Source organism: Etheostoma spectabile, chromosome 21 (assembly GCF_008692095.1).
Source record: "Etheostoma spectabile isolate EspeVRDwgs_2016 chromosome 21, UIUC_Espe_1.0, whole genome shotgun sequence".
In the NCBI taxonomy this organism is placed as follows: Eukaryota; Metazoa; Chordata; class Actinopteri; order Perciformes; family Percidae; genus Etheostoma; species Etheostoma spectabile.
The window spans coordinates 3,231,608-3,244,580 of NC_045753.1; the positions used below are offsets into that span (position 1 = coordinate 3,231,608).

General features: G+C 41.6%; 1 protein-coding gene across 1 annotated transcript; it reads right to left on the reverse strand.

Moving 5' to 3' along the window:
* Positions 1 to 8,016: 8,016 nt before the first annotated feature.
* On the reverse strand, positions 8,017 to 12,960 carry mrpl38 (mitochondrial ribosomal protein L38). Its single transcript, XM_032502121.1, has 9 exons — positions 12,691 to 12,960; positions 12,104 to 12,292; positions 11,560 to 11,691; positions 10,559 to 10,761; positions 10,273 to 10,345; positions 10,085 to 10,130; positions 9,239 to 9,397; positions 8,396 to 8,532; positions 8,017 to 8,259 (listed from the first exon to the last, which is right to left on the reverse strand). Exons 1-9 carry the CDS (start codon positions 12,773 to 12,775, stop codon positions 8,123 to 8,125), a joined length of 1,161 nt encoding a protein of 386 aa, XP_032358012.1. The 5' UTR covers positions 12,776 to 12,960; the 3' UTR covers positions 8,017 to 8,122.
* Positions 12,961 to 12,973: the final 13 nt, after the last annotated feature.

The window sequence follows — 12,973 nt, forward strand, 5'->3', positions numbered from 1 at the left end:
GTTAAGTGTTAAGTTTTGTAGTTTTAAGTGAAGTGTTAAGTTAAGTATTGTAGTTATAAGTTAAGTGTTAAGTTAAGTATTGTAGTTTTAAGGTTAAGTAATGTAGTTTTAAGTTAAGTATTGTAGTTATAAGTTAAGTGTTAAGTTAAGTATTGTAGTTTTAAGTTAAGTGTTAAGTTAAGTATTGTATTTTTAAAGTTAAGTGTTAAGTTAAGTATTGTAGTTGTAAGTTAAGTATTGTAGTTTTAAGTTAAGTGTTAAGTTAAGTATTGTAGTTTTAAGTTAAGTATTGTAGTTATAAGTTAAGTGTTAAGTTAAGTATTGTAGTTTTAAGTTAAGTGTTAAGTTAAGTATTGTAGTTTTAAGATAAGTTGTAAGTTAGGTATTGTTTTAAGTTAAGTGTTAAGTTAAGTATTGTAGTTTTAAGTTAGGAATTGTCGTTTTAAGTTAAGTGTTAAGTATTGTAGTTTTACGTTAAGTATGTAGTTGTAAGTTAGGTATTGTAGTTTTAAGTTAATTACTGTAGTTGTAAGTTAGGTATTATATTTTTTAAGTTAAGTGTTAAGTATTGTAGTTTACGTTAAGTATTGTGGTTGGAAGTTAAGTATTGTAGTTTTATGTTAAGTACTGTAGTTGTTGGTTAGGTATTATAGTTTTAAGTTAAGTTATAAGTTAATTATTGTAGTTTTCAGTTAAGAATTGTAGTTTAAAGGTAAGTATTTTAGTTAAGTGTAAGTATTGTAGTTTAAGGGTAAGTATTGTAGTTTTAAGATAAGTTTAAGTTAGGTATTGTAGTTTTAAGTTAAGTGTTAAGTTAAGTATTGTAGTTTTAAGTTAGGAATTGTAGTTTTAAGTTAAGTGTTAAGTAGTGTAGTTTTACGTTAAGTATTGTAGTTGTAAGTTAGGTATTGTAGTTTTAAGTTAATTACTGTAGTTGTAAGTTAGGTATATAGTTTTAAGTTAAGTGTTAAGTATTGTAGTTTTACGTTAAGTATTGTGGTGGAAGTTAAGTATTGTAGTTTTATGTTAAGTACTGTAGTGTTGGTTAGGTTTATAGTTTTTAAGTTAAGTTAGTTAATTATTGTAGTTTTCAGTTAAGAATTGTAGTTTAAAGGTAAGTATTTTAGTTAAGTGTAAGTATTGTAGTTTAAGGGTAAGTATTGTAGTTTAAGGGTAAGTATTGCAGTTAGGTGTAAGTATTGTAGTTTAAGGGTAAGTATTACAAAACAACCTCTGCAAAGCCTCTCCCCCCCCCCCCCCCCCCCCCCCCCCCCTTCACGATTGTGATCGGTTTAAAGTGCTTATATTGTGCTCATTTTTAAGTTAATAATTGTATTTAGAGGTTGTACCTTTCTTTTTCACTTTGTTAATCTATTACTTGCACAAAAAAGATTTATAACACAATAAAGGAAAGGGAAAAACGCCAAAAAGTATAACATGAGCACTTTAACGAAATGCAAACCATTTTTCCCCTATCCCAGAATGCATCTTTGGTGTAGCCAGACCTTACTCCACAAGGAGATAGGTCTGGCAATGTGACACTAAACCTCTACCTGCAGCCTTTTTTTCAGAAACTTGCACTGCTGCCTCCACCATAGATCATCGGCCAGATAACGCCACCCCGAGCCTCCACCTCCAGCCTCTTCCAGTGACCTGCACCTCCACCTCCTGTCTTAGTTCTACGTACACACCGAAGTGGAAGAGCAGGGGCCAAGGACACATTGGTAAATAGAAACCCTTACATCACTGTTTCTCAATGTTTACCGGACCAAGGGCCAAAGGGCCACTTACCCTTTAACAAAAAATCTTATGGAGCACCAAACTGCCAAAATATCCCCAAAAACAATAGGCATCATACTCAGCAGTCACTGACAGTGGTGGAATGTAACTAAGTACAGAGATCTCAGCTTTTTAGGGACATCCCGGGACATGTCTGCATGGATTGAAAAAAGCAACAAAAACATTGAAATAGTGTCAAAAAAACTAATTTGAAAAAACCCTGACAAATGTTGGCAAAAGCAACAAAGATTTCAAAAAAAGCACCAAAAAACTGAAACGAAAATCCACAAAAACTCTCAACGTTTTGATTCTTTAGGCCGTCCTACGTGTTATTGTAGGCCCAGTTTCATATGTAACTTAATTTGAAACTATATGTGGTAGGAGGTCCCTGCTCTGTCTTTCTTTCAGGTTAGGGTTCCTTGGCCTAAAAAAACGTTGAAGACCCCGGTTTACATCATCTTCTTCTTCTTCTCACAGGTCTGTCTGATGACGAACACCCATCAAAATGGACCTGCTGAACGCCGTAGCCCAGAAAGAGCTCTTCTTCCTCCCACAAGTCTGAAGTCAAGGCAGTGTGGATCATGGTAATTACATCAGTATGATAAACTCTGTTCATGATAGAAAAGACCTAAAATATTCAAATTCTGTATCCCTTCTGAATGTAAACCCCCTTTTTTTTTTTACCACTTCGACCCGATTTTTAAAGGCTTTTTTTCTATTTTCTTTCCTCCATAACCCGAATTTTAAAAATATTTGGTAGGAGGTCCCTCCTTTTTCTTTCTTTTTAGTTAGGGTTCCTTGGGCCCAAAGAAACCGTTTAAGCCCTGGTTTAACATCATCTTCTCTTCTTCCACAGGTCCCGTCTGATGGGCGAACACCCATCAAAAGGCCTCTGAACCCCCGTAGCCCAGAAAGAGCCTTCTTCCTCCCCCCCAATTTTTAAGTCAAGGCTAGGGGGGAAACTGGTAATTTTCATCATATGAAAAAACTCTGGTTTTGATAAAAAGACCTAAAATTTAATTCTGTATCCCTTCTGAAAGTTAAAAACCCCTTTTTTTTTTTAAAAACTGCTGACAGATTTTTTAATTGGGGTTTTTTTTTCTATTTCTTTCCTCCAGGCCCCGTTTGACTTCCCCAAACCCCCCTCTACCGTGAACCAAAGGTTGTTTTTCATCCTCCACATCGTCCCCTCTCAAAACCCACCAACACGTTTTCCCCCCCAAAGCCGATTCATAGGGATCTGAGGGCGAAACGCTCCACCCTTGGGTTTTTACGCCTCCCCCCTTTCCCCCCATTTCCCGAAAACCCCGTTTACTTTTGCACCCAAATTTAATTAAAGTTGCCAAAAAGGCCCCAGTTCCCAATAAAGTCCAAACTTTTTCCCGTTTCCGTTTTCTTGTGGGGTTTTCACCTTTTTGGGGGTTTAATTTCAATATTTTTTTACTTGCTGGGTTTCTTTTTTTTTTTAATTTAAATCACCCTTTATGAAGGTTTGTGTGTATTATTTTAAAGGCTAAGGTTTTTGTTGATTCTCCCTTTTTAAACATCATCCATCTGCTCAAAATACATGTTAGCGGCCATTGTCATATCAACCAAAGTTCCACTTGCCCCCTGTGCTGCACAAATTTTGCCAGATGTTCTTCACCTTCCTCTTTTTTTTGTGGCATAACTAAACTCCGGGGGTTTCCCGGGACTATGGGTTTCCCCGGGCCCAGATCTCTGCAGGGTAAAACCAGGGCAGCTAGCTAACTATCTGTTTCCCTTGGACTAGGGGTTTCCTTCCTCAGATTTTCTCAAAGGGGAAATCCAACAGCTACTAGATATCTGTCCAATCTGAATTTTCTGTTCTCCTCTCTCCCCTTCTCTTTTCCTAGGGGGAAAGAAAAAAGAGTTGAGAAAAGGGGGGAGACACAGAAAAAAAAAAGGACCTTTTTGTTTTTTTACTACTTTTTTGAAAGTAAATAAATACTTCATATACATTTAAATTTGGTTTTTTTTCCTTTTTTTGTCCCAAAAGTTTTTTAAAAAGTAATGTTACAATGATTCCCTGGTGTAATTTTTTTTAAATTTGGGGGCCCCCCCCCAGAAAACCCAATTTTTCTTTTGGGTTTTTGAGCTGAAAAAGTTTGGGGGAACCCCTGGGAATAGACCAATGCGTGAATCCCCTTCAGTGCCCATCTCATAGCCCCCTTAAAATTTCCTCCTTTTGGGGCCCCCCACTTTCCTCCCTTCTTTCGCTTAGCCCCCCACCGAGGAGGGAAAGGGGGGGAAAACCCAAAAAAATTTAGGGGGGAAAAGGGGGGGTAAAAATGGGTTGTAAAGCAGAGATTCACAACCAGTGGTCCCCAGAAGGGGGTTTCTGCCAAATGGGGGGGGGGGGACCAAATTGTTTTCCTTTTTTTTGAAAGTTTTTTTTTTCAGAAGCATACTGTGCACCAAGCAACATTTTTTTTTAGGGAACTTCCCGCCCCCAAACAGGGGCCCTTAAAACCCCCCCAGGGGGAAATTTAAAAAAATTCCCTCTTCATTTTTTTTGATAGGGAAATTTTAAATCGGGCTTTTATTTAAACCCCAAATCCCCAAAATGTAAAGGGGTTTTTTCCCCTTGTAATCTTTGATTATACAACCCTTTAAAAAACTTTATTGACTTTTTTTCCCTTTTAAAAAACACAAATTCATGGACTTCCCCTTTTAAAATTGTCCCTTGCTTCCAAATTCCCATTTTTAAATTGGGTAATCCAACCCCACCCTGACTCCTGCAGAGAAGCCCAAATTTTAAACTTTTCAGCAACCCCCCTGTGGGTACCTCCTGATGGGTTTTTAACCTTGGGGAGGGGCACAGGAAAACCCTTTTTTCTTGGGGGCCGGGGGGCGGGGTGGGGGCTGTTTGGGGCCCTTTTTTTTTTTTGTGCTGATTTTTTGGGTTAAAAAAAGGGGTTTGGGGCATTTCTTGTGTTTTTTGTAGTGGGGTATAAAACGTAAAAATAGGGGAAAACTCAATTCGGGAAAAGAAATTTTTGCTGGAACAATTTTATATATGTGCCGTCAAAAAGCCGAAACCCCTTTTTTAAAACAAAGCGTTGTCCTTTGGCTTTTAGTTTTGGGCCCGCTGGGGGCCCAAAAAGAAAGACAGACAATGAGCTGCAAGGGGGAAAAATTGAGGTAAACGTTGGTGACAAATCTTTCAAGACTTTCTTCCCGGGCCCTAACTGAATTTTTTTGTACTCCCGTTTAAACTCTCAATAAATCTCCATGACGAAGGCCTTTGCACTTCTCCAGTCAATGGAGTCCCAAAATTGATTTAACTGCTAAAAAAGGTGAGGGAGGTTCTATGAAACCCTGGGGGGGGGGAGGGGGAAAAGCTTTAAGTGTGGGGTTTACAGCTGAGGTTTCTTTTTGGCACAATGGAATAAATTAAAAAGGGTTTTAAAAGTCTTGGGTTTTTGGGAAAGGAGATTTTCCCCCTGTTTTTTCTAAAATTTATATTGACCATACCAAAGTGGGGCTATCAAATCTTAAAAGGAAATTTAATACTTTTTTTGCTTTTTAATAAATATGAATAAAAGCCCCAATGGGGAATTCTTTGACGTGTTTTAAAGCAAGGGGACCCGTAACAAAAAATTATTATTTTTCTTTTTCACAACTGGAAAACCCCAAGAAGTTTAAACTGAGGGCCCCTATTCAAAAAATTGGAAGTACCAAATTCCCCTTGGAAAATAGCCCTAAGCTAAAAAACCCCCTGATACCAGGAAAAGCCACCAACCCTGACATTGGTTTTCCCCTTTAAAAACCAGACATGGCGACCGCCGGGCCCCGAAGGACTAATGGCGACACGCCGGGCCACGAACAGACGTATGGCACAAGCCGCCCCCGAACGAGACGTATGGCAAAACGCCGGGCCCCGAACGGGCTTTTGGGGACACCCCCGGCCCGAAAAGGAAAGTACGACAAAGCCGGCCACGGGGAAAGACCTTGGGACACGCCGGCCCGGGAAAAAGGGCTATGGCCCACAAACCCCCCCACAAACCCAACCCCTAAGGGCCACCCCTTCCACGAAACCAAATTGGCAAAAGCCCCCCCGAACAACGTAAAGGCGACACGGGCCGGGGCCCCGAACCAGACGTAATTTCGACACCCGGCCACGAACGAGACGTATGGCACACCCGCCACGGGGGGGACTTTTTGGCGCACTCCGGCCACCGAGACTTATGGGCGACAGCCGGCCCAAATGAAGACTTGGCAAAACGCCGGCCACGAACGAGACTATGGGACAAACCCGGGCCCCGAACGAACGATGGGGTACACGCCCCCGGGGAACATACCGGTTTACGAAAAAACGGAGGGGGCACGCCCGGGCCCCCAACGCGATTTGGGGCACCCGGCCACGAAAGAACGTATGGCCACGCCTCCACGAACAAAACGTATGGCGACACCCGGGCCCCCAACGAAAGTTTTGGGGGACACCCCCGGGCCCCGAACGAAAATATGGCGACACCCGGCCCCGAACGGCTTTTGGCGACACCCGCCCGAAGAGACTAGGGGACACGCCGCCCGAACGAGACTATGGCGAACCCCGGCCCCGACGACTTTTGGCGACACGCCGCCACGAAAGACTTGGGCACCCGTCCCCAACGGCGTATGGGGCGACACCCGGCCCCAAACCGGACAGCACCCCGGCCCCCCGAAACCCAACTAGGGGGACCCCTTCCTTCCTTCACAGCCTTGTCCTTTTGACATGTGTCCCGCATTACCTATTATTCTGTATTAAACGAAAGATTCTACTTTGATTTGTCTGATTAAAGAGCTATCGCTGATTTCCCTTGCCATTACTTTATGCCTACCTCTAAACTCAAACAATGGCATGAAAAGTTAATCACTTTAGAATTAACACTGGTTGTCAAGATTAATTACAAAAGTCTAGTAAGACTTACAAAAGATCACATTGTGCTTTCCAGGACAAACGGTCATGTACACACACCTGGGGTAACGGGTCGTATAATACTTTTCAGCAGATGAACACTTATCAGTCCCTCCAGGATTTTGCAAAAAAAAAATCGTTTGTCTAGCGTCAAAAGTTGTAATGTCTTAATGTTTAAAAATAAAATGGTAACTTTTGAGGAGAATAAAGTTACTCTAGGCCGAGTTTTCCTAGTAACCTTACAGAAAAAGGCTAAGGATGCTGCAAATGTTAGTATAATATAAAAATGGCTGGAGGATTAAAGACAATTTATTGAATAAATCAAATTTGAACATATGAGTTAGTAGCTTGTAGATCTTTACATTGTTAGTCAATTCCTCACCTGGCCTGAGACACATTCTTATGGTTTGATAAAGTACTTGTTGGAGTTTAATGTATCATTGCACTTAGAATAATGATCGTAGCTGTTCTCAATTTAGGTCCTCCTGTACGTCTCATCTCCAGTTTTTCCTGCATCCACCATGTGTGTCACATCCTGAGACAAAGTCTGGCACGTGGGACTGCTGGGATTAGTTGAAGTTGCCGGAGACTCCGGTTATTGGTCAAATTTGTGGAAAAGTTGCGGTGATTGATCAAAATTGGGAGTTGCACCAAAGTCACGGTGATTGGTTGAATTTGTTTGAATTGTACAATTGCGAAATGCTGGGACTGACACATGTACAGTTGTGTTCAGAATAGTAGCACTGTTTTGAATTGCACCGAGCACCTCTCTCTTCCTCCTTCTCTCCATCTGTATGCAACCTCATTCCATTAATGCATGTTACTAACTCAACTTCTTCCCTTTCCCAGAGTCTTGCCTTCTCCTCTCTCCTCTTATCGCTTCCTGCAGGTGTTTCTGGCTCTGCATCTGTGGTTGGAGTCCGCCCCCCCCCCCCCCCCCAACCGGTCGAGGCAGATGACCACCCACCTTGAGCCATGGTTCTGCTCGAGGTTTCTGCCTCTTAAAAGGAAGTTTTTCCTTGCCTCTGTTGCCTAGTGCTTGCTCTTGGTGGGAACTGTCTGGTTTCTGTAAATAACATCAGAGTACGGTCTAGACCTGCTCTTTACTGAAAAGGGCAAAGAGATAATTGTTGTTGTGATTTAGCGCTGTATAAATAAAATTTAATTGAAATCTTTCACCCAAACCTCCCATCAAATTGTATCAAAACAAATACTGGAACAATCCTGCTGTCCGTTTCCAACTAATAAACCAAAAATATGCTCCACCAGGGCCAAAAAACACATCCTCCTTGGCAGATATAAACACAGCACAATTTCAGCACATTTGAAAAAAAGGTTTTATTTTTCTAACATAAATATGCCAAACATGACTACACATTTGCAAGGTAATGTGTTTTCTCAGCTTTGTGACCGTGTGTCTCATAATCAATATATTCCATACGTGTGCTCCTTTCCATCTCTGTATCTGTCCAGGTAGCGTAGGGGCTGTCGATGAGGGTATTTGACCTGTGGAGGGTGGTACACTGGAGGCCGGATGAACTCAAACACTGGCTCCCTCATGTCTGCAGGGAGAAGATTCAACAGGCAGACTTTATTAGACAAGCAACTGCTATGTAAACCTAATGTCCTAAAAATCCAGGAAGACTAGGGAAAATGTGACAAGACCCAACTTGCGCTGTGTTTTTGAGCGTGACTCACCGAGTGTGGTGTGAAAAGTGTCGGTGACAGATTCGTCCCACTGGCTCTGGAAGAAGGCCAAGCCTGCAGGTGTCATGTTGTCTTGGTGCTTTCTGTAGAATTCAATCGTCTTAAATGAGCGATCCACCAGAGAATGGCTGAGGGAGAAGAGCCAACGCAAGCTTAGTCTCTTTGTCGCTATATCAAACACGATGTAATGCATGTGAATACAGTTTACTAACGGACTCCATAGTTGTTTACAGTGGGACACTTATGTTTAAACAGCTGGTTAAATTACATGAAAATGTCCTTTTCTGGGAATATTTTCAATGTATTGCTTCATGTCTGTAAATCTGTCATTACCTATGGTGGAAAATTCTGGCAAATGAGGCCAATAACATCACAATCAGCAGAGAAGATTCTGATTGAGCATCACAAAATAAAATAAGCAAAGTATTTACATTTAAACAAAGCAAGATATTTGCGGGACTAAAAAAAAATAAAACTCAATTTGAGCACTTATCCGAAGCAGTAACGAGTTTATAATTATACTTGAACGATGTGGTTACATTATACATAGTCTGATGCCAGGCTTTGGCCCTCCACTTCCACTCTCTGTGTGTTGCATTTTGCAGAGCCACCGTCTCTGCATCCGGAGCTTAGCACCACCCAAGACGATTGTGACTGGTTTAAAGAAATGCAAACAACCCAGAACCTTCTTTTCTCCTATCCCAGAATGCATCTGTGGTGTAGCCAGACCTTTCTCCACAGCAAAGTAGAGAAACGCGAGACTATTTTTCCTATTACACAAATGATGCTAAAGAGCATTAGCTTCCTGTCCTGTGCATTGAGTGTATTGCTCACCATGGCGACGGCCTGACATCCTCCTGGAAGTTGATGGGTCCCTCCTGCTGGAAGAGGACATAAATGTAGCGGTGGAAGCCTGTTCCTCTGGCAGGGAAGGGGGGCAGGTAGTGACACAGCTCCTCTCCGGCCTGCACGGCTCCGCCTGGTATGTTCCCTCTACAGAAACACGGTCATTCAAGGTTGTAGTTGTTAAAAATATTTAAAACTGGTTTTACTCTAACTCATTAAAAAAATCCAAAGTCCTGAATATGCAATTCCTGTTGTCGTTAATTATTTAATTGTATTTTGGTAAATCTGTGTTGTTTTTAAATTGTGATGCATTAAAGGTCCCATGACATGACGCGTTTTGGATGCTTTTATATAGACCTTATTGGTCCCCTAATACTGTATCTGAAGTCTCTTTTATATAGACCTTAGTGGTCCCTAATACTGTATCTGAAGTCTCTTTTATATAGACCTTAGTGGTCCCTAATACTGTATCTGAAGTCTCTTTATATAGACCTTAATGGTCCCCTAATACTGTATCTGAAGTCTCTTTTATATAGACCTTAGTGGTCCCTAATACTGTATCTGAAGTGTCTTTTATATAGACCTTAGTGGTCCTCTAATACTGTATCTGAAGTCTCTTTATATAGACCTTAGTGGTCCCCTAAAACCATAGCGCCAGTCCAACAAAGAGCTTTCCTTAGTATGTGACATTTCTTTTGAGGAGGATACGGGCTTGTTTGAAAGCCTCTCATGGTTGGGTCAAATTCTCTGGGCGGGCAAAGCAGAGAAAGGGGAGGTAACCTTGCAAGATAGACCTTTAATAAAAGCACATTTGACTTGACTTGCAGTACTCACACTAGCCAGTGGATGTATTCTGCCTCATTATCCAGAAGATGTTCATCTGAAAAAGACGATGGATGAATTATATAAGACTGTCCGTAAATGCTGAGAATCCATTAGTTGATTGATTAATTTCTAAAAGGCAATATAGACAGTTGCTGATTATTACAATCTAGTGGCCCCGTGTGATAGCTGATGCTGACCTGGACAGGTGAGCAGAAGGGTCCACAGGGAGCCCTCTTCGGCATCAAAGCTGATCTGAGGGACAGACGCTGCCTAGAGAAAAAGTACAGCAAAGACAAGGCAAAGAATACAGTCAGAGAAAAGGTGGGTACAGAGCAGACAAGTGAATAAAATAAAATACACATCAGAATGCAATGAGGGAATAATGTGTTCAAAGAGGCAGAAAGAAAAAATAACTAGGTGGCCCTTAGAATATCAATTATAGGCATAATAAGGACACTATAAACTTCCAGTCCGTTTACATACTATTGTTGGTGTCAGCCGATTCCCATAATGCACTTGACCATTGTTGTCCTGGCCATAGCCTATGCGGAGCGAGACTTGAGGTAGAAAATATGCCATGGGAAAGAGATCTCTGAAGACTCCGTAGTGGTCTGCAAGTCTCTTTATGTGAAATGGACCGCTGCTCTTCGCCCAGGTTTCCTGCACTTTATCCAGAGGGATCTTAACTGATGAGATAAAGAGAACATTTTATTTTATATTTTTAAGTTTTTTAGAAATGGATTCACTTATCAAAAAGCTTAAAGTGATGGTTCGGTGTAATTTCACCCTAGGGTCCTTTGCAACACAACCCTGAGCCAGGCTGTGCTTCCACCTAATATAGTCCCAATTCAATATCTGCCTAGGTCTGGTATAATTTATGACAAATCCTTGCACATAGATAGCGCAGAGGTGTAGCAGAAGGTTATAGTGCACAATATAGTTATGTTTTTAAGTCTAAATTAAGGTAACCTGTTGTTTTGAAGTACTCAGATAAACAGTGATTCATGGCCTACTACCAAGAAAATATAAAGTAAAGTCCTGAACATTGACGTGATTATTGATAGTGTAGTGGATAGCAAAGTGGTTTTGTATGTAGTTATTTTTGCTGATGAGGGTTTGAATCCAGCGCGACAAGGAGCGTCCTAATTTCTCACAGTGATTTCTTTTAAAACACATTTTCCAGCACTAGAATGTTGTAGTAATGTAGTGCTCAAATATTCAGTTCAGTTCAGTTCATATTGGGGTGCGCAACATGCAAAGGCCAGTAAAATGTTTATGAATGAGTAACAAATCTGTCGACGCAGGTAGCCGTTGCTAGGTTTACACGGCATCTGGACAAAAAAAAACCAGAAGGCACATAACATAACATAACCGGACTAAAACAATACATGCACTGAGACAAAAAATACGTTGGATAAGCCCCATTTCAAAAAAATGGTGGCGTGTTCCTTTAAGTAGTTCCTTTATGACGTGTGTAAGCTTACAAGTGCGCAAACGTGAAGCCCTCTCCAGCTCAATGTTCTTCTTGTTGTCCTTCATCACCTGCTTCCTCTCCCTCACTTCTTTGGTCCTGCTGGGTTGAAAGTATGGCAGTCCGATGTCCACTCGCTCTGCACCTGTAATAACACCGGATTCACTTCAAAGTGTGAAACTTAACCAATCATTTGCCATGACACTACACACAGGCCTGAATTACACACACATGCTCAGGACCTATACGCATGTATAGGTCCTGAGCATGTGTGTGTCTAATGGAGAGATGTGAGGGGGCTGCTCATGGGGGCTGTTCAAGGAAACGCGCCCCGAGCAGTTGAGGGTTCGGTGCCTTGCTCAAGAACATCTTGGCATTTCCCAGGACCTGGAGAGTCCAGTGGAGAATCCCCCGCTACCAGTCCCCCACCATACTTTGGTCCGTACGGGGACTTGAACCAGCGACCCTACGGTTCCCAACCCAACTCCCTACGGACTGAGCTACTGCCACCCAAATCAATGTCAAATATGGCTTCATCTTGCTCCTTTATTCCTCACCATGCTCAGGGTCAGCTTTTTCCACGTAGCCCCTGTAGGTCTTCCACCATGCAGGTTTGTTCCTTGCTTCCTCCGCTTGTTTGAAGTAACGAGTGTAGCTGCGATACTTCTCTAATGACTCCAGATTTTCAACGTCAATCTCCTCATTTGGCATTGGACCCAAAGGAGGTATTCGTCTGCTGAGGAATGCTGTTGTGTGGAAACATCCCAAAACAGACAGTTAATTACATAGCACTTGTTTCACCATTCATGTTTGGTTCTCCTTGTGTTCTTAAACCAATAGTGGGAACTTGCTAATGCCCAAAATAGGTGGCTATTTTTCTCAATGGTAAACCGGGCATGTGAAATGCTGACACTATTACTATTACTTCTAACCCCTGCACCACTAAGTTCACAATTAATAGTCACATTTTTCTATGGACTTTGGCGACATGTCTCTCCCCACAGAGGAGAGCACGTAACGAGGCTGCTTCATACTGATGTAGCTAGCTTGCTAACCTGTCACACACCGTACATGTAATACTGAGCCCCGGGAACGAACTTACTAAATGTAAAAACAATATAATTTAGCAATGTCGTTACAATACCTGTTGTGACAAATGTCCTCGCATTATTGACCCCTAAATCTGTCCCAGTTCGAAAGGTAGCGGCGCAAACAGTGCGCAGCGCCATCTTGAAATTACGCTTCCCCTTCTTTTTTTTTCAGAAGATACGGTGGCCGAGAGCTGGCAAAACGAGTTCGTGGACCTTTGTTAGTACCTTTTAAGTTCTTTTGTTTTCTTTAGTACTGAACCGTAGTCAACCAACATATAATAACGGTCACATATATTATGTTACGTGTTCTTTGTTTTAGCTTTCAAAATAGAGCCT

Bases quoted from the DNA above. Each gene is read 5' to 3' on its own strand.
- mrpl38 (XM_032502121.1), bottom strand. From the start codon at position 12,775: ATGGCGCTGCGCACTGTTTGCGCCGCTACCTTTCGAACTGGGACAGAT. The intron at 11,692-12,103 runs GTGAGGAATAAA...GTGTTATTACAG, and splicing joins AAAAGCTGACCCTGAGCATG to GTGCAGAGCGAGTGGACATC. The intron at 8,533-9,238 runs GTGAGCAATACA...CTTCTCCCTCAG, and splicing joins GATGTCAGGCCGTCGCCATG to CCATTCTCTGGTGGATCGCT.